Genomic DNA, 24,679 nt, shown 5'->3' with positions numbered 1-24,679 from the left:
CAATCAGAGCACGTGTCCATGTAAACTATTATTTACAGCGATAGACAGATAGACAGATAGACAGATAAACAGATAGACAGAAATCTCTTCAAATGAAAGCAAATATGATGAGGATTAAAGACATCCATTTTTAATGAAGATTGGTTTCCATTGCATAGATGATACACACACAATTATAAATATGCATTTGCAATAGTGAAGGCATGCAGGGCATTTATCTGAACATAAAAGTACCTAATTTATTCATCTAATGTTCAAGTGCTCCAATTCAACACAAGATATTTACCTGCAGTGCTACCATTTCAATCTCGGTCAGGTGATCCGGGTATTATCCCTTTACAGCAACACAGCAATTTTATATACATATTTCAAATGTCAAACATTATGCAAAGTGCAACGAATCAGTTACTTTTTTTTTATAAAGGTATTTTTTTAGCACCACAATATCAAATTTATATTTTCCATCTGTGCCCTTGATGAAATAAAGGTTAGCACTTTGCGAGAGCTAAATTATGGTCTGTACATATATTCCATTACAGTTATTACAAAGTGAGACTTCACTACAGTTATGGTATATTAAAGTAATCTTTACTTCAACTGAAGTCGGTTGGAATGTCAACAGAGCCCCCTGCTGGTCACACTTAAAACTCCAGTTAAAACTAACTCCTTAGGAGAAATGTTATCACTAAATTCCCATCTATGACTGACATCAAACATTATGATGTAGCATTCAAGTTAAAGCATTCAATATAATATTTTACAAACATATTATTGACATTTTGAGTAAGTCCATAGTGTCCATTCTCAGATATAGTCACATAGTCCCGTAATCACCCCTAATGGAGGCATTACACAGTAAATGTCCCCCTGGTCCTCCATGTCCCATGTCGGTTGATCCAGAGACAAGTTCTCAAACTTTGACTCGAAGACGATGTCCACATTTTAACATTCCATCTCCTGGTAAGAGATCTCCAGGCTTATTTCAACCCATCTACACCCTGACGATGTACCCTGACCAATTTACATTCTAATGTTACTGTGAGTGTGTACGGTCACTTCTCCGTCAGCCAGAAAAAAGGAACTGAAACTCCTGGAATGTAATTTCAACAGTTTCCTTAACAACGGCTCGTGATTTCTTTGCACAGAGGAAGCTGGACTGCGCATCATTAGAACTATTGTAGATATTCGTTCTTTTTTTTTTTCTCGTGTTCTTTGATATGTCTTCGTATTGACGATCACAGGCCGGGTCTGCCGTTTCCTGATTGCCCCCTCTTTTCCATCGTGTTGCATCCCACTGCTGTTTCAGGCCACCATCATGTGAACTTGACTACAGCCTCAGTCTGTGTCTGTTACTGAGAGCATGAATAGTTGGGCAGAATATTTCCTGTCAAACCACCCAGTTCAAACCAGTGGTCAGTTTCAGGGAAGAGCCCCGCTGAAAGTGACTATGGGCAGGCAGAGGAGGGAGCAGAAGCTGGGGTTGAGAGGCTGGATTTGGGCCGAGGTCGGGGCTTTTCTTAGCCTCCAGTCGGCGGAGCTGTCAGGCTTGTAGCAGACTGATATGTCACATCTATGTGGGACAGAGGGAGACACATGGGTTAGTTAGGTGAACAACAACACTCGCGAGGGTTGTGACTTGTGAGTGGATGGTGGAAGTGTGCGTGTGTGTTTCTATTCACGTGTGTGTTTTCAGAGAGGAAACTGGTGTCTGGCTGCAGAGGATGCAGCTGAGATATGAAATTGTAGTAAGAATACGTCAAGAAATAATCAGCCTGTCTCATCTGTCTTTGAGGCGAGAAATTATTTCTCTGACATGTGAAACTTATTTAAGCTGAAGACGTTACATGATCAGGGGAGCCGGTCTAGGGGAGTTACACTACCACCACTTTACAGAACTGAAAGATTCAAAAGTTGAGGTGTACCACTTCTTTTCCAGACACCATGTATGCCTACATCAATTCCTCTGTGTGTGTCTGTGTGTGTGTGTGTGTGTGTGTGAGGACAGGTTTTAAACGATTCTGTTTAGGAGACTTCTCATTGTGTGTGTGTGTGTGTGTGTGTGTATGTCCAGACCTGGTGACACTCTGCAGTATCTTTTTCTCATCCTGGTCCAGACATACAGCAAAGGTTGTGTTCCCAGCACCGCTGACCTGCACCTTATCCACCTTCACCTCTGTCACGCTCAGCTGCTACAAAAGGAGAGAGAACAGAGCAAAACAAAATGCACGGCACCTCATGAATAAACATGTTGATGAAGAAAACACAAAAAAAACAACAACAAAAAAACCGCTAGATGTTTGGGAAATTCCTTCAACCTTGTGCAATATATATTTGCACATCATTTGACATGACGTCCATTGCTATTGCAGCTTGTCTGAGTTGTTTTACTTTTGTTTTTGAAGCATTTGTTTTTGTCCCTGGGTTGTAAAGAGAGCGTTGACCACTCTGCTGAGGTGCGAAACAACTGCTGCAAATCAAAAACTCTGCATCTAACCGAAGCGAAGAGATGAAAGCTGTTGAGCAAATAATACTTTTGGCAGAACACACGCCAGTCTTGCCTGTGTTGTGGCTTTTTCGTTCCATCAAGCAAGACAGAGGTGTTTGTATTTACGTAAATAGAGAACGTGTTGCAGAGTTGTTTGTTAAAAGCGAGAGGCTGATGTCGCGTCAAGCTCACCTGGTTGTAGCCCTTCTTGCTTTTGCAGTTCTGTCTCTTCAGGACCTCAGTCATCGTGAGCTGCAGGCACTCCATCTTTGAGTCTGACGGAGATCGTTTTGATTACATTGTGAGCACACTTACACAACTGACAGTGATCGCTATCAAAAGGAATATATCCAAAAGGGATTTGTATTTCACATTAACTGGAGACACAAATGCTTGTTGACATATTGACTAATGACAAATGTTCCTTTCATCCCTAAACAGTAATTATCAGGTTATGTTGAATCACGTAGTTAATTTACAGTCTGAATAGAGTGCTGCAGAGATGACACAGCACTGGTTCCCTCAAAAAAAGTGTGTCCACCACAGGCCTTATTTCAGGCATCTAAACCAGATACAAATTCCAAAAAAGCCCATTGGCCTTGAGCCGAGGGAACCGGAAGTACAGAAACACTGACTCATTTCTAGGTTTTAGGACCCGATCCTGCAGCACTCTATCAAGCACAGTTCAGCACGTAGCTTTAGTGGCAGTAGCGTACCTAGTGCCTCAGGATTCTTGCATGCTTTGGTTAAGTTTACCGACGTACAGACTTTGGTCTCTCTCTTCCACTGGCTTCTCCCGCTAATCACCACCTGAATGGGAGGAGAAGGGATGCGATTATTGCAGTTTTTTTGGAAAAAAAGCGCAAAAAAATACTGGGAAATGAGAGACACGTGCTGCCTTTTGAATTTGGGAACAATATTTCAAACTGAGGGAAATAATGTATCTCCTGAAAGATAAAGGACAGATGATGAGTGACAGCAGTGAACAGGGACGCCTTGTCTCTAATGCTTCACACCACAGAGACCACAGAGGACGGGGCACATGCTCGTGACTGTCTACCAGACTATTTTGCCACACGATTTCGATGCGTCAATTCCTGTGGGTGGAGAAGTGACCACAACTGAAACCAGTTGAATTAGGGTAAACGTGCTCCAAAAGTAGATCACGGGACGTGTTTCTGCTCACATTTTCTGCTCGTAATTTATGAATATTCTTCCTGTAAAGTGCAATTTCAAGACTTTCATTTGGATAGGGAACCAAATCACCAGCTTACCCTGTTGTACACCACCTCCAACATTAGAGGCACTGCTTCTCGGTCACCGTCGATACCAAAGCGTTTACTGGCAGCACCTATATACACACACATTAGTGATCCATGAGAGCAGTGTTTCAGTTATGCTGTTTGGAAAGAAATATTGCTACAGTACAGAACATTCAGACTTATGAACAAGTGGAGCAAGATGAACACTGGAATTGCTGCATTGTGACAGAATGTAATGTAGAGGACAATGAAATGACAAGAAAGCAGAAGGTGCAACTAATCAGCGGGCATGAGGCATAAAGAGCTTTCCCTGAAATTGTACTTCTCCAAAGGAAATTAAAAAGCTAATTTGCAAGCGACAAGTGAAACTAGAAAAAATAGAAGTAGACTAAATCATGATGTAGAAATAACTGATGTTCCGCTATTGTAAATGTAGTTCAGCTTTAACCTCATAAAAACCAATGACGCATTAAAGTGCATGGAAAGTTGCATCCATAGCATTGCTGGCACGGTTGCTCGGATATGTGCGTGTGCGTGGCCTGTGTGTACCACTCACCCATGGCCTTTATGGCTCGCGTTCCTGCGGTGTGACCCAACTCCAGGGAGTGGACGAACACCTCCGTCCTCCTCTCACCACAAGCTAACGTCAGCTGCAACACCAAGGATTCCTCAATCAATCACTGAACTTGGGACATTTGTTACATTTGTCCACAGTAAGTCTGGATACCGGGGCTTACATGTTTCTAATGTAGGCCCCTGGCAGGGATGCATGTAGTTTATTATGGCTGTGTGTGATGTTTGTGTGTAAGAGTGTAACTGACCTCAGCCTGATAGAGCTGGATCAGAGCAGGCCGGGCAGCATAGCGGCAGTAGTACAGGACCAAGTCGGCCAGGATGGGCAGATGCTGCTCATAGGAACCAGCATACGACTCCGAATCCGTCTTTGAGGTTTGCTGCAGAGCAATGCAAAACAATTCATTAATACTTCACACGATAATGCAGCAGAGTTACTTATGTCGTCTTGAGAGGTGTTCATGCTCCAGGCTTTATAACAGTTCTCTGGAATACATATTGATTGAGTAATAATAAAACTACACTGGAGATGTTCTTAGCTGGATGAACGTGAGAGGTTGAGTTTTGTTTAGGCAGTGTGAAAGTTGGACTCCAGTTGTACCTGGCAGACGACGTTGGCGGGCAAGTTAAGCAGGCTAAGGGTGTTTCTTTCGTACCAAGGGTCCAACATACCAAGGAGATGGGCAATGTCGTTGGTGCTGTCCCCTGCGCCCTTGAGGAGAAGATCCTGCTTTAGCAAAAGCAACAATTACAACAGCGAAAGTCTTTCTTCACTCTGTACAGTACAACTCAGGCCTTTGACAGCTTAGTAAATCAGAATCAGAATCAGAACCGTTTATTGCCAAGTACGTTACACATAAAAGGAATTAGATATGGCGTCATGAACAAAACCTTGTGTTCAATGTATGACGTTTGGTTTGAGTGCTCTTACTCACATTAGACAGGGCGGCTCCTTTTGGAGATCCAGTTTGAACCACAGGACTAGGAGACTTCAGACTCCCCGTTCCTGCCGCCGAGTCCCTCTTCACGGGCACAAAGTAGAACTGGAGCTTGAAAGCCCTGCTGAGACGTGGACACGCACTCTCCTTCCTCCTCAGGCTGTTGTAGGCTCGGGCCACCTTCCCTGCCACACGATCAGCACCGAACACCACCACCCTCAGCGTAGTGTTCTTACTGTCCTCATCGCTGCTGAGAATGGGCCTCCTTCGGAAGCAGATGTGTCTGAGAGTTTGACTTTGTGGCTGGAGGAAGGGCTCAGGACAGCGTAACTGGACTTGCTGTGGAAGAGAGTTGGAGCGCTTCTCTCGCACCACTAAAAGGTCCCTCGACTCCGTGTTTCCTAAGCTTTTGGCCCGAGATAGCGACCGAGGTCTCTTGGGTTTGATGAAGAGTCGGTACAAGTGCTGGCTGAACCGGGACGAAGTTTTGTTGATGGACTTTGGCGAGCATTTTTCAGCGACGGGGGAGGAGCAGATGTAGTCGTCGGAGTCCTCAAAGTAGTCACTGTCACCGCCCGAAGTGACAGAGTAGAGGGACGGAGCGTAGGACTCCGAGGCCATGGACAAGGTGGAGAACATGGAGTCTTTGGAGGCGGTGGACAGGGAGGAGATGGTGGAGAAGGTGGAGGCACGGTGGTTGACGACGCAGCCATTAGGGATGATGGACATGGAAGGCAATTCCAATCCATGTTCCTCCTCGTCTCTGTTTTCGCCCTCCTCGTCTTCTTCGATATCAATCTCTGTCTCATCCTCCTCCTCCTCATCATCATCATCATCATCATCATCATCATCATCATCATCATCAATGTCGTCCTCCTCTTCCTCCTCAGCTTGCCCATTCATGACCTGGTCATCAGGCTCGTGTTCCAAAAGGGTGTTGAGAACATCTGCAGGGATCAAAGAAGACAAATATCAATCCCATTCAGCAATTAGAAAGATTAAAAAAATACTCAAATAAATAGGAATATGGTTAAAAACAGGGACTGGATTTCCTGGTGCCGCTCAAAGCAGAAAGATATTCCTGTGTATGAATCAATAAAGTATCATGCAGAATACTTTACCAAAGTTATCTGTTTCCCAGTGAAACATGTAACACTTGGCTGTCGGCAAGGGTAGAGTTTGTAGCATTCCTGAAAGGGACGACATAAAAATAACTCTCAGAGCAATAACCACTGGAAACTGAAATATTATAATGTGACAAAGAGTGTTTATATCCCCCAGTTCATGAAATCTGCCCGCTTACCATCAGACTTCCTTCCGTTGGATGCTGGTATTCTCATGGTCTCCCTCAGCTGCTCGAGTCCCTGGGTCACGTGACCGCGGCCCTTCAGGGGGTCACTCATGGCAGCGGCCGTCTCCAAGACATCACTCACCGTGGAGAAGATCGACTCCAATTCATCCACAGTGTTTGCCTGCAAAGTGTATTCCCGAGATGGTATAGTAAAGGTACATGTCTTGAGACATTCTTGCATTGTATCCCGGCTAAGTCTTTACACAGTGATGGCTTGTATTGGCTACAGTAGACGTAATGCTAAACATTTCCTTGGTATTGCATAAACTACTGATGTTCTTATTAAATGCATATAAACAGGGTTTAAAGGTAAATGTAGTTTTTACTCATATCTCTATAAATGACACTTGATTCTCTGATTCTACCCCCTTAACACAAAGGACATTTTAAACAAAAGTTATACTCAAAATATCGTTTAATTGTGTTTAAGAGCTATAGACTCTAGTTCATGGTCCAGAGCTGTGAGCACATTACCTGCAGGGCTCTGTGGATGCTTTGTAGCGGGTATTTGGTGCCTAGTGTGGACTGGAAGGCGTGTTTGATCAGTCTGATGTAGGTCTCTCCCTGCGAGTGCTGAATGCGACTGAGCTGCTCAGCCACCGAGAGAAATTCAGCGGGCACCTCGCACGGGTTCATCAGGAGCACGGTCCTGCAGGCAGCACACAGATAACGTCACTGGTTTGAACATGTATGCAAATTCACACGACGATGCAACAGGTTGCGATGGCGGTGGTGTTGGGTGGGTGGAGAGGGGGATGAAAGGGGACTTTTCAGGTCAGGAAGTGCGAATCACCTAAGTTCAGTTATTATTTTTGTGGACAACCTTTTTTTTTTTTTTTTACTTCAAAAGGTATGGTGTCAGATCAGATGGTGCATTTTAACAAGAAAGCAGAAGGTGCAAAGATAACACACAGTCTGCACTGGACTGAAAATAGATCCCCAAGAAATGGCCGCTGATCGAAGAGAAAGTTTTACGTGTGCACTCTTACAGTCCGAATATCACCAACAACTGTTGAGCATGAGAAACTGAAGAGCTACTCATTCTGCTATAAATCCTAAATAATGAATACACAGAGCACATGTAGCATATTCTATAGTTCTACAGTCTATAGAGAGCACAGTTTGTTTTTATTGTGTGAACTTACATGGTCTTGGAGCTCTGGCTGGGGGTGTTAAGGAACTGTTCTTCTCTCACAAGTCTCTGAAAGGAAATCCCTGTGAGGAAGATAAAGTTATTATTTTTCTCTTCCGTCTGCTCATGGTTTCTGAATTAAAAACTTGACAAGAACACAGTGTTATTCATGACGTTACAGCATCATCATGAAATACGGTGCCTACGCGCTGAATTAGTTTTACCTTAAAGCAGATCATCATGTTCAGCAGTGCTCACCTATTAGGCCTAACACTAACTCTTGAGTACATTTTAGGTGACCTACTTTTTACTTTTATCTAAGAATAGGATTCATTTTTACATTAGTAGCCTTATTTCACTTTTACTTAAGAAATCTGTTAAAATAACAGTACCTTTACTCGAGTACAATATTCTAGTAGTATTATCTACTAATGTCTTTCAACAAGTGGCTTAAACGTCAATGGAAATGTGTAGAAACATCCCGGGGCCGTCACATATCCATGATGGCTTCATGTGTGATGCATTGCTTAACACTGCAGTTACAAAAGTTAAGATAAGCACAAATATTAAACCAAAATCAACAAAGGGCTGAATACTGTGCTTTTGGCCCTTCCAGTGAATTTCAGCAAAGGTGTTCAAATGTGTTGAACGTGCTTTGTTTTGTCATTGATGCTGTTGCTACCGGTGTTTCTGGCATAAGCAGTGCCCTTTTACATCAGTTCCACCCTAAATGCATTTCCTTGACTTGTCACTAGGGGGAGAGCGATTACCAGGGTTGAAAGACAACAGTAGGGATCCAGACTCAGTTAAGACAGCTTAGAAACACACACACACACACACACAGTGGCAAAACGAACCCATCTATATTTACCTGGGGCCTTGAGCTCCAGCTGTAGTGTGGTGAGGAGGGTTCTACACACACTGCAGTAAGGCTCGGGCCACGTGAGGAAGCAGCGAAACACCTCAATGGCTTCTCCCAGCAGCTCTGTGTCTGGAGGACAGTATGGGGTCTGCAACCGAGGCACAGATCAGATATTTCAGTGGGCATCCTCACCTTTGACAATAACTTTATGGATTCCTGCATTAGAGTGGACCAACCACTCCGGTCTACTGAAGAGAGGAGGTTTTCCTCCCTTTTGGATTAAATCCTGATGGATCAGATTCATAATAAAACCTGTTAATGTGATGTATTATACCAATTTAGTACATTTACGGGAGACACTTTGTGCAGAAATCGTTTTCTCTCCCTCTGCAATTTCGCCTCCATAATATGTCTTCTTTCAGACTAGTGGAGAGAAAACATTCAAAACACACATTAGGTGTTCCTTTACTACTACTTTGTCTATTTGCATCTGTAGACTCCAGTCTCCTGAAATCATGATAATGCCTAATTTTATTTTTTACCCTATTCACCTGAAGTGTCTCCCTTTAATTGGCTTTTATGCATTTTTAAAGGGTGCAACACAACTTAAACAGACGATGGTAATAACTATATTGGCTTATATGACACTTTTCTTGTTCTTTGCCATTACTACATTACTGCTTGATTTTAATATTACATCATCAACGACAAACATGTCACATGTTACATGAGGTAACCCGGTTTAGTGTAATAATGTGATTGCATTAGCCACTGTATTTGTACTATGTACTATATTACAGGCTTTATGACAGTAAACAACCAAAAGCACATTTGTGACGTCATCACAAAACCTCAAAGTTGTAACATTATCAGTTGCAACAGAGCTCAAACTGAACTCTGGGGTTCCCGGTTCCTACTGAGTATGTTGCATTTCAGTGAAAGTAATTAGCGTAAGAATACATTCATAGAATCATGTCAACCTATTGAAGCAATCAAACAGTGGCTGTTTCTTCTCTCTCCTGTCTAACCAGTAATACATCAATGAATCAGATATCCAATGATGTCATGGTGGTTTTGCATTGAGGAACCAACAAAACTTTTGAGAGGGCACTTCCACATGTGTGACACTCTGATTGGTGCTGAGAGGAAGTTTTTGATAATATCTGGATGTACCTGAAGCAACGTGGAGGAGAACATGATAGCGAGGGGAGCCACCAGCTCATACTGACACTGCTCCTGAACCTGAACGAACATCGAGGCAGACAGAAAGAGAGCATTGATCAGGCCGAACATTCAGAAATGACAGCACTGTCTTGCCGCAGTGAGGACATATCACCAGTTGACAATTATGTTCTCCTTGACCTTTGACCTCTCACCTCTTTGGTCTTCCTGATGATCTGTTGTAAGAGGATGAGGAAGTTCTCAGGGTCCCTCTTCACCAGCTCCTCCAGGCTCCAGCGGTTCATTGACTGACCCGCCGAGCACATCAGCACTGAAAGAAAGGCAGCACATGTGGACTCGTGTTATTGCAAAAATGCCCACATGTTAAACATAGAAAGAGTCAGAAGACGGAAGTCACATGTTTTACCTCACCACAACAGTTTTGCTCCAAAACGACAGTCGCCTATTCTACTGTAACCTCTCAAGCTCTGAATTTACCCATAACAACTTTCAAGACTAAAAAAGGCACTCGGAGAGAGTGCCGGTTCAACCGGTTCTTCCTTGGCCTATGCCACACCCTTCCACCAAGTTTCCTGAAAATCGTGCAGTAGCAGTTTATTTACCTCCTTTGCGGCGGTAATAAAGCTCTGTGGATCTGAGCAATGCTGCACCGCACTGCACGGTCTTGTAATGATAGATGATCAGCGGTTTGAAGAAAATAATGGCTGTAGAATTAATTATCAGTGTGCACACGCATATATTAAGCACTTCAACAGACTGTATGTTGTCAGGGTTGCAGCACACCTGTAGGAAACAGAGTTCATCACTAAGGATATTCAATAAACAGCCAGGGCAATAAATTAAAAAACAAACAGTTTGTGCTCCAACAGAGCCAGCAGACACACTAGTGATCCCGGGTCAGTTTGTGTTGCACTCTGCTGCTGACTAGTGCAGAGGGAGTCTGTAGAGCTATATCTGTATGGTCAGCAGTGTGAATACACATAAATTGTTATTTGCTATATGACTGCTAAATGTGGCTGGTGTATACTCTGACAGTAGCAGAACTAATAGAGGAAGATCAGCAAGTGAAGTAAACCCTAGTGTCTGTGCTTCTTTTTAAATGCAAGCAAAACAAATGCATGCTGAGAAAGGGAGGTCGGACAAAACGGCAAGTTTATTTCGCTTTTATTTAATCGGGTATGAATGTCATTCGAATAGCGCTTAAGAATGAAATTGCATCTAATGTCTTCATATGCACAGCACCTTGATTATAAAGTAAAGGTTAGAAATCTTGTGTTTGGTTCTGAGACTGTACTGAAGTCCTCACAGCAGAACTTTAAAGTCCATACTGTCAGTGCGCTGGTGCACTTCAGGGGTGTTTTTTCGGTGTTTCAGTTTGGATGTTTTGACATGACAGATGTCCTGCTGCAAGAAAACAGAGTTAAGGTATCTTCCCCAAAAGACTTGTTTTGGGACTAAACATTTAAATATGATAATAATAATCAATTGGGGATAACTAGACCCACACATCATTAATGGCCCACTGGAAACTTTCAGTTGGATGTTTTCTATAAAAGTGTGAAATGGAAACTTGAGATGAAACAACGGCAGAGAGCTGGGCATACAGCATCTCAAACTACACCAATCTGACGTCTGGCTCATAAAAAAAACACTGAGGGTGATTGATGACTCTTCGCAAGCACCTTACTTTCCATTTGATCCCTCGGTCTCAACGGCTCCGACTGCATCTCTGAGGAGCTCAGGAAGTAACACATCAGCACTTGTTCAGGTTTCCGCCGAAATGTTTTCCAAGAAACGTGTCAGTTGCAGTATTACTCCGCACACGGGAGCCCTATCCAACATCTCACAACGGTGTGTTTTGCACATTTGCTGGAGAGCTCCACAGGTTTGTTTTGAAAAGATGCCAGTACTGGAAATGAAGCTGCAAGTTTCAAATGATCCTCTTGAGATGTACATTTGAATATCTCAGTACTTGACTTCATATGAATGTAATCACACTCATAGTCAACATACAAATCCCTGGAAATCGTCTAAACAGGAGATGGAGTTATGAAGTGAGGAGGAGAATAAAACATGAAAAGCAGACTCCAGCTTCAGCTAGCATGTTTTAAATGTAAAAATCACATCATCACAGTCTATCGGGATATAAAACCCTAGAACACGTTTGTGTAATTATGTGACACCCTATCCGGCACTGGTTGACATGCGGGAGGCTGATGCTGATTTAATCTTGTGCTCTGTTTTCACACCGTGCACCACAGTAACTCCTGCCCCATGATGCCTCACTCACACACTGCGGTCTGGGCCACTACTTCCTTCCAGCTGTCTATTCACACAGCTTCCGCCAGCACCCAAAAGTGTCACCAACAACAAGCTAGGACACACGTATACTCGTACACCACGCACGCTGTCTGTCACACGCTGCTCTTGTGTTGACAAAGTGAGAACAAACAACTGCCCTCTGTTCGAGGCAGCACTATAAACAGCACATATCACATTTAAATGTGTTAGTGCGTACTCGATATTTCTGAGAACATTTGTCGCTTGTACCTTCCGAGAAACAGAGGGTCACAGGTTTGACTCAACGGCAGATCTACGAGCCACCCTTCGCTAAGCACCGCCCCACGTTGCTAACATGGAGCCCACACTGTCACTAACTGCACTCACTGAATAAATGATAAATGCTAAGATAGAAGCTAAAGCCTACAGATCACAGTGTAGAAGTGAACCACAACATCACCTGGTGATCGAGACAGAAGACAATGGAATTAAGGAACAACACTGTTCCTCTTTATTCACTGTTACAATCATTGAAAAGCTAAAGCAGCATGTGCATTCGGTAAACGTTTAGTAGCTAGCGTAGCATAGAAATGCTAACGCTAGTTAATGATGTGCTAACGTACTCTGCTAATGCACCACAGGTTTCTACGTAGAAACGTAACATTTTGGAAACGTATGGCTCCTTCCAACCTCTTCAGGTAACGAGGATCACACGTTTAACCACGACTTGCTAAAATCCACAAAACCAGCCTGAAGATGAGGAAAATATGCAGGAAAATTTGCACAAATTAGCATCATCCACAAAACATGAAAACTTATATTTAATTTGACATGAACGTGGCGGAGGCCCATGTCCACATGTTTGAACCACCAACTAATTTTAATTTTAACACAGGTGGAACTAATAACATTACCAAAAGCTCAGTTCTGTTAAGTGGCTTGTTTCTCTGTTCTACTTTGTTGTCTTTAATGTCCTTGTTTTATATTTTTCTTGTTTATTTGTATATTCCATGTATGTACATTGAGAGCAATGGGAAAACCGGAGTCATATTCCATGTATGCGTTGCGTTTTCGTTAGAATGAGCCGTTTATATCTACATACATGAGCTGGTCCTCTGCATGGAGCCGGCCGCCATGTTTCTACAGTAGCCCAGAAGGGACAAACCAAACACTGGCTCTAGACAGGGCCATTTGCGTTTTCATGTTGGCACAAAGAACTTTTTGATGGTTGCAATCTGCAACCTTGCCGCTAGATGTCGCAGAATCCTACACACTGCGCCTTTAAAAACAAGCCTGCTTCTGTGTGACGTTCTCATTTCTAAGCTGTGAAGTTTTAACTGAAAATATACATCATAATTCCCACATCAATGCACTCATCTTTATTGAAGCAGTGCAGAAACATTCTTCTTACACGCTTCATCTTAAACCAAAGCTTAGCTGTCGTCCTCATCACTATTGTAGCCTCTTGTGTCTTACCGTTCCAATGCTGTGCTGCTGTGGGGCTTTGTCTCAGGCCGTCCAGACACCTGTCCAGAGCATGCTGGATCCTGTCCTCCGTGCATGAGGTGTGCTGCATCTTCACCGCTCAGGTTCTGCGGAGGGACGGGAGACAGAGCCGATATTAAGTATCAGAATATAATACATTCCCATTCATGCATTCTGTGGAATATTATCTCCAAATTCGATTGAATGTGTGCATAATGTCCACTTGTTCCTCTCTATTCATGAACAATATGCCTCGTCACTTTATTTTTGCATGAAGGCAGATAAACCGGTAAGTATGTAAAATAGTCTAAGAAGACACGATGCATAACACCGTGTGTGTGAACTCATTTGGTCGCACTTGCTTCTTGCAGTTGGTAACATGTACAGCTATGTGATAGTGCACAGGTTTGTTTCTTCTTTTTTTTTTTTTTATAGCTGTGTGGTTTGATGTATACTTGTATATGCTACCGTATACTTATATTTGTGTTGTTTATGCTACCTATTTTCTTATTTCTATGCCTATATTTTTATACTTTGTCTTTAAATGTAAAGCACTTACATGTAAGGAAATGTGATATATAACAGAATTAACATTGCCAAGAATGGGACATTTCTAAGGGGAAGGAAATACATACAGCGTTGCATGTGTTGCTATTCTGTTGCCATAGTACCTGAAATGTCCAATCACATACAATTGGACATATTTAAATACGATATTTAAATATGATATCATACAACAACAAACAGCCACAAAAGCACACACAAAAGGATTGGCAGTTTTATAAACGGGATACTTATTGAAACTCTGGTCGGGTAGATGTTGAGTAATTAGTGTAAAAAAACAAAACAGACAACTATCCCTAACCGCAACATTCAGGCACACCGAAACCAACATGACTAACCGTATGACTTTTATGGATGGGTAAAAGAGAAAAAACAGCCCCCACTGATTTCAGTTTTTAAATCAGTAAAACAAAATCAGTGAAAAACACTCAAATGTATAATTCCAGAATGACCGCAACAGTGTAAGTGCATCATGTCTTCAGCACCAGTCGTGCTGAACTTCACTTTTATAGTTTTCAGTTTAGCACTTGGCTGTTTCTCATGCAGCATCTGAGGACAACCCAGGTGTGGCAAGTTGTTTCAGTTCTGTTATGAACACATTTCATCAGAGGCAATATGCATAACAAGATAGCGGGGACGTCCCATCGGGAGAGTGACTGATTTACAACGATAAACAACGTTCATGTCGGCAGCTGTTTAATGACAAAGGTTGAATGAAGTGAGTCTGTGACCGAACACAACCAAGTCGACTCGGACTGTTTCATCAACCAGGGAACATGTTTCAATGTAAACGTATGCTCAAAACTGCACAGTGACCACTTCTCCGCTGGCAACTACATCATTGCGAGGTTTTGGAATTCCCCTGAAAACTGCACAGGTTTTTTTGCGGGGGAACAAGCAGGCAGCCGATACGATCTGACCCAAAAAGTAACCTCTGTACAGAAGCAGGTGGCGGTCAACACAGTGTGCGTGTACAGTATGACCCCGGTAAAAGTCAGGTCTAGATCTGGATTACAGTGTAAAGGGGGTCTATGTTGCTGCCCCTCTCCATTTATTAGGAAGAGCCCCTTCCAGGCGGCAACCTCCGGGTCTGAGAAGTAAAGCCAATGTGGAATTGCCTTAAACTTGCATTCTTTCTACTGGCCATCAGGGGGCAACTCCTCTGATGTATAGAAGTCTATGAGAAAATGACCCGACTTCTCAACGTACAGCATTTCTATTGCTTTTTGGCAAGAATTTAATTTTCTCACACAGTTCATTTCACACAAGCTCGGATGACGTGGCTCACTGACCAGCAGCTTCTCTGGATGGAAGTAGGGGATTGACTCAGTGAATGAGATGTATTGACAAAACATTATTATTATTATTTCTATGAATGTACAGAAAAATCAGACACTGCACGTATCTGTGAAATTTAGTTTTGATTGATAAAATATAGTCTGTTCGATTTTGTATGGTCGTGCGTTATGTTCCTCCTTGATATATTTTTAAAGCCTTACGTCATTTTAGACTTTTGCCATGGAAATACAGTATCTGTATGTTGTGTGCAAAATACTGGGAAACTAAATTTGAGAAGCAGAACAACTTTACTTCCCAAAAGAAGCTTTTTTTTAAAGATTTGTCTTTTTAGAATTTGACCAGTTTAGCAGTTTTTGTTGTTGTTTCTAAAATATACAAAAAAAAAGCCAGATTCTGAAAACCGTAATTATTTTGATCTTATTGATCAGAGCCAGATGTGCTCACATCAGTCCTTACAGAGTGTAAGTCAGCACACGGACAGAAATGAGCAATGACTTCGAAATCTATTTTTGCCTGATTACATCTTCTAAAACTTTCCCAAGAGACAAGAGACAAATTCCCCCTTTCACATGAAAGCCAGAAATAAATGAAGGCTGTCAGATGAATTCTGTTAACAAATGACTCACTTGCTCTTACGCACCCACTCACCAAATAACCCTTTTTTGATTGTGTTCCATGTACAGAAAAATATAAAGTGTCACAGGCCAAACAACCTGTTAAACTGCAAGAAAGACCAGAAATTGTGATATATTACGCGTGAATGATAATTTTTACATAATTATTCTCATTTTTATTAAAAAACAAATAGAGTAAAATAACTTGAACTAATATATATCACCATGAAACCCAGTTGATTACTTACATTAATGCAATTATTTATTTGTATTTAGTATTTTTGTTTAACTGAGGCAATATTTGATCAAATATGTGCTAATTTGCATACATTTCCAGAACAGAAATCAGAACATTGAATAAAGCCAGGTACAACATTGTTGTTTCATTTAGTTGACATATTAGAGTCATATGTTTTAAGGGGATCAACAGTCATAAAAAACAAATTCATAAATCAGGCTGTGAATGATATATGAACAACCTCCTCTATAAAAACCTTTAGAATATAGATTGGGATGAAAGTGGAAAGTTTGGTGTATGTAAGTGCTGCTGAAGTAGAGATTTCTGGCTCAGAGTGAGAAAAAGCGCATTTAAAATGACAATACAGGTGAAAAGGGTAAAGAAATAACAAATAGATGCCACCATAAAAAACTTCCCCAGTCGATTACTTAGATTAAGACAATTTTATTTTTGTATTACAAGTTTTGTGAAATGTTATGTTTAAATATGCAAATGAGTCATTATCTAATGCAAACTATTGGTGAATTTAGGGGAAGTCTACCGACGCAAATAGACAACGTTTCGTGAAATAAACAGCTAAATGTGTGTTTTGGATGTGTTCTTTCTGCTTGTCTGAAAGTAAACCAAAGTGGACCAGTGCTTGAAAAACAATGTTTTTGCCTGGGGTCTCTCGCCTTAAAATGATTATGCGGGGGACCTATTGAAGTGTTACCCAACCCATTGTTCACATATTCACACACGCGTGCTCGTACGCACATTATACAGTACCAACACACACATACACTGCACAAACATCCAACCTCATCATTAATGCCGGCGGAGGTGCAGGGCAGGAGTTCAGGAGGGCAGAGAAATGAAGCATAATTATCCCCCACTTTTCCTACGGTTACCATTCAACAACAATCCCGACAGACCCAGAGGTAAACACTTAGCCCTTTTTCTCAGCAGCCCCCCCCCCACCCAGAGAGGCATTGTGTCTGAGGTATATAGCCGAGCGCGTTTGGACACTTGCGCTAAGGGCTCCGGTCATTGTCAGGGTCGGACAGAGCTGGATGAGAGCCCAGCTCAGAGTGGAAGGAACTAATAAGTCAGAGTCGTGATGACTCCTGCATCCAGGATGGGCTTCAATGGAGATGCGTAGAGGCGATAAAAGAGGTGAAGATCTTATATGAGGTGGCACGATGCAGTGAAAGTGTTGTTTGGAAGTTTATCAACTGGTAGTAGTTCAGCTGACGACATCAAGTTTTAGTGTTGGTGTCATTTTACAGTAGCCTTATTACGCAGAATGGTACTGGAATGGTTTTTTTATATGCCACAAAGAATTTATAGACAGAGTCTTTAGTGATGTGAAGATCATTTAAAGTCATCTATTGATTCATTTAACAGTTTTGTTTTTGCAACAATACAAAACCACTTAGTTAGGTTTGGGAAAAACATCATGGTTGTGCTTAAAATAACAATGTACAGTTAAGTTTAGGCAACAAAGCCACATTACTCTGGGACATACTTTGGGTCTCATGGTTGAAAGTCTTGAAAGTCTTGCGTTTGTTGGACCCATCGATCTTCCCTCCCGCCCACCACTCAATACTAAATACTACTTCACTAGCTCTGACCGTTGCGTTACCACGTGGATGCGTTAAATTTGTGTGTGCGCCCCAGAAAAAGGATCCTAATTGACTTTCCATTGGCATCGTTTTCGTCCTGAGAGACGCGTAAAAAAACCTGGCGATTGGTGTCCATGTGCAACAAAACCAATAGCGATACAGTTCGTGACTATCCCCCGACCTGGGCTTACAATGTACACTGATTGGGATTTTTGACTGAATATGTCAATCCCAACTCCAGAGTGTCCTCATAGTTGTTTACGCAGAGTTTTTAGTCATGTTGCAAATGCATGAGTCTGCGGTGTTTCATAAGAGGATGTATGCAGCACATCCCTAAGAGTCAACAAGGTCACTTCCACTTTTTCACGGGTTGCAACTTGCAACATGTCAGACAATATCAAGCAGCGCTTGTGTAGCGGAAGAACAACTACATTTACACTGGATCAACCAATCCCTGCTGAGATACAGCACAGAACAAGTCTTTCTGTCCTCCTCTTCATCAGCCTCCCTCTCTTACGAGTATCATCTCACAGATAAACCTATGCGGTCCCAGCACTGCAACTCCACCTGCGTCTTTATTTCTCCTTCCATGTCCTCGCGGGCCGCTTCCCATCTCTCCCACTGATCCCATTACCAACTGCTTCCTCACAGGAAGACGGCTTCCCTGCTCAGCTGAGGAAGCAGGTGCCTCCCTATTGTTGTGGTGTGATCGGACTCTCAGATACACTCCCACAGACCAGGGAGGAGAGCTTGTGAGTGTGTGTGTGTGTGTGTGCAGTATGCGTGCCTGTCATTTTCTTTACGCTGACCTACTGGATGTGAACTGACCTCTGATGGCTTTAGGAAACAACGGCGGCCCGACTCCAAAGCTCTCCTGTAACTAAGTGCTTCCCTTCAGCTCAAACGGCCGCCGCCGGTGGGAACTCACCAGGCCGAGTGGAGCAGTGTGCAGCACATCACGGAGGGCAGCGGGAACCTTTTGTGTCCGCCGATCACGTCACACGATCCCCATCGGCCGACGCTTTGCCCGGCTGTCGTGGAATTGTGCATGTTGACACTTCCAATTTCGTTTCGAAACGCTTTCAAAGACTTCTTCTTCATGCTGGCCCTGAGGTGAGATTGTTCTGTCAACCGCTGTTCCCAAGGTCATGGATAAACTTTCATGTTCCACTTTTTAAGCCTTTTTTTTTTTTTTTGTCTGCTGGCAGTTTTAGAAAATAAATCTTATATTTGCTGTGACTCTGAGATGATTATTCCTGTATTTTACTGCAATATTGCTGTATTTACAGTATAATCCTTTCCTTCTTGTTAAACTCACTCAATTAGAACTTCTGCAACAACTTTATAGATGTGACTCAAGTAAGAAGAATTGAGTACTTGAGTACATCCAACTACAGCACCAAGAGGTTGTTTGTCTGTTTTTTTTGGGGGGGGGGGGGGGGGGGCTATTTCACCTTTCTTTGAGGACAGCAAAGAAATGGAAGAAACAAAGAGTGAACGAGGGGTATGACATGCAACAAAGACCCCGAATTGAACCCTGGATTGGATCACTTGGCAACAAAGGCGATCAACAGAGAATGCTCTGTGACTTACAGAACCGAAAGCCGCTCCGTACGCCCTCTGGTCTTTGCTTCCTCAATAAATCCTGATAAACAACCATTAATGCAAATGTCCGGCGCTGTAATATCAGGTAACGACACTTAACTCCAAACAACATGGGCGACTCTGCTCCACCAACAGCACTGAGTGAGTCCTTGTCCCGGTCTATTTCACGCTGGTTTCATGATCATTCAACAAGTGAGGAGGATGCAAGTATCCAGGATTTCCAGTGGAAAAGTAAATCCTGTTTATTTGTTTAAATGTGATATGGGTTAAAAAAAAAAAACACACCAAAAAACTCTTTGCAATAACAGGTGTGTTGTGCACGTGCGGAGATGAATACGCTCACACACACACGCACGGGGGTGTTGACCTCAAAGTATGAGTAAATGAGAAAGTAAAGATTTTACTGATACCACAGCCGTAAAGAGGCAAACAGGAAGAGACGTGAATAACACACAGTGTTGCACTGGGAGACTGCGATCGACCTCAGCTAGATGTGAAATTTAAAAAAAAAAAACACAACACACTGCGACATCCTTCTCTCTTCTCATCTGATGGTCGACGACAAAGCGGGCCAATGTCTTCCGCTCGACGTTGTTAACCTGTGTTCTTTTCATTCCTATTTCAAGCCCGACACGTGACCTGCCACGGCAGTTGTTATTTCTCAACAGGAGATGATTGTATTCAAACTGGTTGTGCAATTTTCACAATTTCTAAGAAGAATAGATGATCCCTTCCTCTGTTGTCATCCGACAGGGAGGCGGCCAGCAGCACGGACTGCAGAACATTTGAGGCTTGCCTTTTTCTGTTGAAAATGACGGTAATGGTATTTATTAAGAGTAGTAGAAACACCACTAAGAGAGAAGAGTTGTCCAGTGAACATTCACCAGTATTTACCTCATGGCTGTAGAGGTGAAGTTTACCCACTTGTCACTTTGTGCGATCAAACCCCCCCCCCCCCCCCATCCAGAACACAGCTACATATCGAAACTTGACACTTGGACTTGAGTCAGAATCACAAAAAGAATTACTGGAGACTTGCACTTGGTAAAATCCTGAAAAGCCACACAGTTGGAATAATAATTATTTGATTTATTTTAACTGAAGTTGACTCATACTGAAAGGACCTGAATCTCAGATTAAGAAAAGAACACCTGAACGTGACACAGCTTTGAAGAGAACATGTTCAAGTGGTTGGTTCTTGTAGAGGAATAGGATGTTGAGTTCAGGCGTTGGCTCAGCCGAGTTTCAATAGGGTGGAGTCCTCAAAGACCACTGCTGTCAATCGGAAACCAACAGGATTCTTTGCTTGCATCCCTGGTTGTCAGCGCCGTTTTTATACCCATCCAAATAAATGATGATGCAAAGCAAACACACTTCACCACAAAGATGTCTGACATCCACAGAGATAACACCGGCTCAAATAATTATTGCCATTTGCAGATGCGGACATTTAAAACGAGATAACAGTCAGGAGCCTGACACTTGCTTCTGTGTCTCTACTTCCTCAGCGTTTATTGAAAGCATTAATCATTTAGAGCATCTGAAAAAGCAGAAGTTCCCAAAGTGGTATCACATAGGGGGGCCTGTGAGCTCACAGATGGGGTGGGGGGGGGGGGGTGTCAACACGACTACAGCCCTGCATTTCCCATCAGTGATGAGGCTGATGCTGCCCATCAGCTCCTCTGACAGAAAACAAGACGGCCGAGGCTTTCACGTGGCAGAGAAATTAACTCTGGATATTAGAAAACACATTTGCGTGAGTCTAAATAAAATAAAAGTTGACTGAAAAAAAACATCTCAAAAGACAAAAGTACCCAACGTGTCAATTCACCATCATATAAGATGGACGGATGAAGCTAAATCATTTGAAATCATATTCTCACAAATCGTCATATTCTCAGATACTCGGTGCAATATCTAGATGCAAACATGAGCAGCCGATGCCCTTCAAAATAAAAGCTCCTACCGCCGTTGGCTTACCCGCAGTTCACCGACCAGCATCCATGTCCTGTATGTGTGTGTGTTTGTCTGAATAGTCCAAGGCAAAGTGTCTCCAGCTCAGTGCCACTGCCATTCACTCACCGCACACGTCAGGGTGTAACAGGCGAAGCCACATCCTGGGCACGGGCGGAGCAGGCTGACGAAGCAACAGTTCTGGTTGTAGCTCTCTGCTGCGCTCAGACTCCTGCGCTTCACACACGCACACACGCGCACACACTGCGCCTCACAAACAGGAAGTGGAATGGAAGAGGTGCATGTGAGCACAATGAGGGAGGCTGCTTGTATGTGTGTAGGTGGGAAGTACAATGGCGTGGGTTCCTACGTGTGCGTGTGTGCATGTGTGTGTGTGTGTGTGAGAGGGAAAGAGAGGTTGCGTGTGGATTATGGAGGGATGTTGGCCCCTAAAAGGAAGTCATCTGTTTGACGTGTTTTTTTTTTTTAATGCTATTTTCACACTTGTGAGAAATGAGTAAAGTGTCTTTGTTTGGGTGTTGAGGCTTTGTTCATTATTTGCTTCGGCAAGTATCACTGTGCTTAGTTGTCTTAACACAAAACACGGAAAAGGGAGCTTTTGTTTTTCAGTGATTTTGAGGCACGAACATTTCAAAACCAATGATGCAAATGAAAAAGGAAGATGAATCATTGTCTTCCAGTAATTTGTATCCATTTAAACACTTCAAGCCCTAACAGACCTTAATAACACTAATTGACATTTTACATCTATTATCTCTCTCTCGATATATATATATATATATATATATATATATATATATATGCGTGTGTCAGGGAAACACAACCTTACTTCCTCCTCCTGCTTTGCCTGTCATTTACATTTCATGTATTAGTGCAACTGTGAATTCCCCTTCTGTGAAATGAGGGAAATGTGGTGACAAGCCATACGAAACAGTGACAGTAAACACGGACGGTTATAGTTCAGCTTGTGTCGCTCTGCACAATGTTTGACAGGAGAGTAACATTTGTCAAAGCTTATTTACAGCACGCCATAATGCGAATGAACAACACTGTGATTTTAATAATGTACTTTAGTTTACAGCATACCTATGTATAGGTAGATCAAAAATGCAAAGTCAGATCCTCAAGGTTTGTCTTAATGTTGTATTTTGGAGAGGTAAAAAAAATGGTTAAATGTTGCACTAAATCTGTGTGACAATTGGTATCAACCCATAAACAACCCTTTTAGACTTTCAATATGTATTTGAATTCATTATTTTCTTTCTGATTAAAACAACTTGACACACAGTGCTGTTGTTGATGTACATTTTATGAATAAAAGAACACTGTTAAAAAGTGTTCTTTGTTATTTTTCCTTAGCTTTGATCTTGATAGAGAGGTCACATTTATTATATATTGAAGAGTGAATTTACAACACATCTTCAGAAACATTGTGTGCTTCAGATGTAAGTCATATTAATCTTGCAACCATTCAGAAAAGCATTAAGAACCTTTGTAACACTTGGAAAAAGTTTTTCATAAGTTCTTCTAACATTGTTGAAATTGAAAACTGGTGAATTTTAAATATTTCAGAACAAAACTGACACAGTCTGAACTTTGCAACCTGTTTTCAAGAATGAATATGTCATTTCAATGTAGACACACGTGGAGTCGCTCTTCTGTCTGGTTCGTGGAGCCATGCATCGTCTGCTACGTTAAAAAGCGACGACGAGGAAGACCAAGTGAATTAAGTGACGTACTTCCTGTCCCACATGAAAATATTCCCAGTTAAACATGCAAAGAAAACCTGCAAAGTGCGATGGTGTCGTGATCCATGCAGAAATAAAGTGCGGACGTTATTATTAACAGTCTATGGTGCGAACACATCAGATGATTAACAGTTCAAAAGCTGCAAATGAGATCACAAGCTCTCACTACATCCCAAAAATATCAACCACTGGCATGAGATCGTAGAATATATATGGTTGGACATGAAATGCCAAAAAAAACACCTGTGATTAATTAACCATTAACCAGCATAATAATTAGTCCAATGGATTTGTGGGAAATGATACGTCCCTCGTGGGGCCATGGACCCGGTCCGCTTGTTTTCTAAGAGTGTCATCAATCATTTCCAATCTAAAAGGATGACTAACGTCGAGGTGAAATTGCAAAGAGGCTAAAACAATCAATTTGCCGAATTTAAAGATGTCCAAGCATTCCACACGTCATTATGACATTTGAAAGCTTAACTTTAAAGATATCCTTCCTCCACCATGCATCCACAGCCTTTTAATGCCTAAATTCTACCAAACGTGGCAAAGTATTCCTCTCCGTTTTGATTGTGAGCCAAAAGTTTGAAACAGCTCCATTGGACTCAGTCCAGACCTTGAAAAGATGAGAGACGCTACATTGGCTATTACTTTTCAGATCATGTAAACAAACACTGTTGTGTAGTTCCATTTAATCGGGCATTGAAAATTGATGCCAAAAAACTAGTTTACCCTTTAGACAGTAATATATATATTTATAAATGCAACAGTGTAGGATTCCTAAAAGGTACCACTCAATCACTACTGAAATCATCATGACAAGTGGCAGAATATAGCCGCAGCATGACAAGCCTGCTCTAAACACAGAGGGGTTGACAACACACAGGACTATTGGGATGCAGTGTCCACTTTATTAACACTGCTGGCCGAGTTTGTGACAGGAAGGTTCCCTTTAAAGCTATAACTGTTTGAAACACTGGTCGCAGGTCAGAAATTACACAGCGACAGGTCACAGAAATCACTCATTGCTTAGAACTTAAGGGCCAAGACATAGTGGTAAAAGACCGGCATGACAAATGGTAAAATACTTAATGGTAGCTTTAAGTCAATCATTAAAAACGTAGCAGGGCAGAATTCATATTTTGATAATTATGAAGTGCATATAGGAGCTCACACCAGCCTGGGCCTCATTAGCCCAGAGGTCTGTCGACTCCCACAGGAGGTCCAGCACAGTGAGAAAAAGATCTTAAGACCCAAACTTTATGACAATAATGTAATACTAAATCGCTGGAGTAGCCCTTTAAAACTCTACACCACGAATATTAAAGAGGAAAAACAAAACACCTACCTGTGAGTACATGTGAAACACCCTGGACAAGAGACCCTATGAATACAAGAAGCAGACAACATCAGCGGTCTGGGAACACCACACCACAACTGGTCAAAGACATTGTGCGATGACGACCAGAGAGAGGGATCC

The 24,679-nt window shown here is 42.3% G+C and overlaps 1 protein-coding gene across 5 annotated transcripts; it reads right to left on the bottom strand.

Moving 5' to 3' along the window:
• Nucleotides 1-108: 108 nt before the first annotated feature.
• Nucleotides 109-21,710, bottom strand: pik3r5 (phosphoinositide-3-kinase, regulatory subunit 5). 5 transcript variants are annotated; one of them, XM_076090264.1, is made up of 18 exons: nt 21,557-21,710; nt 13,542-13,657; nt 9,980-10,095; nt 9,777-9,845; nt 8,613-8,751; nt 7,755-7,824; nt 7,084-7,258; nt 6,562-6,730; nt 6,380-6,448; nt 5,256-6,205; nt 4,922-5,050; nt 4,569-4,700; nt 4,304-4,397; nt 3,760-3,836; nt 3,202-3,295; nt 2,678-2,760; nt 2,074-2,189; nt 109-1,570 (listed from the first exon to the last, which is right to left on the bottom strand). In XM_076090264.1, exons 2-18 carry the CDS (start codon nt 13,639-13,641, stop codon nt 1,420-1,422), a joined length of 2,733 nt encoding a protein of 910 aa, XP_075946379.1. In that variant the 5' UTR covers nt 13,642-13,657; nt 21,557-21,710; the 3' UTR covers nt 109-1,419. The 5 variants fall into 5 exon arrangements, with proteins under 5 accessions (XP_075946379.1, XP_075946382.1, XP_075946378.1 ...); XM_076090267.1 differs by having other exon boundaries at nt 2,074-2,186; nt 21,455-21,693; XM_076090263.1 differs by having other exon boundaries at nt 21,455-21,691.
• Nucleotides 21,711-24,679: the final 2,969 nt, after the last annotated feature.

This window comes from Anarhichas minor, unplaced genomic scaffold (genome assembly GCF_050575085.1).
Source record: "Anarhichas minor isolate MPS153535 unplaced genomic scaffold, ASM5057508v1 ptg000012l, whole genome shotgun sequence".
Lineage (NCBI taxonomy): Eukaryota > Metazoa > Chordata > Actinopteri > Perciformes > Anarhichadidae > Anarhichas > Anarhichas minor.
This window is presented reverse-complemented; position numbering and strand designations above follow the sequence as displayed.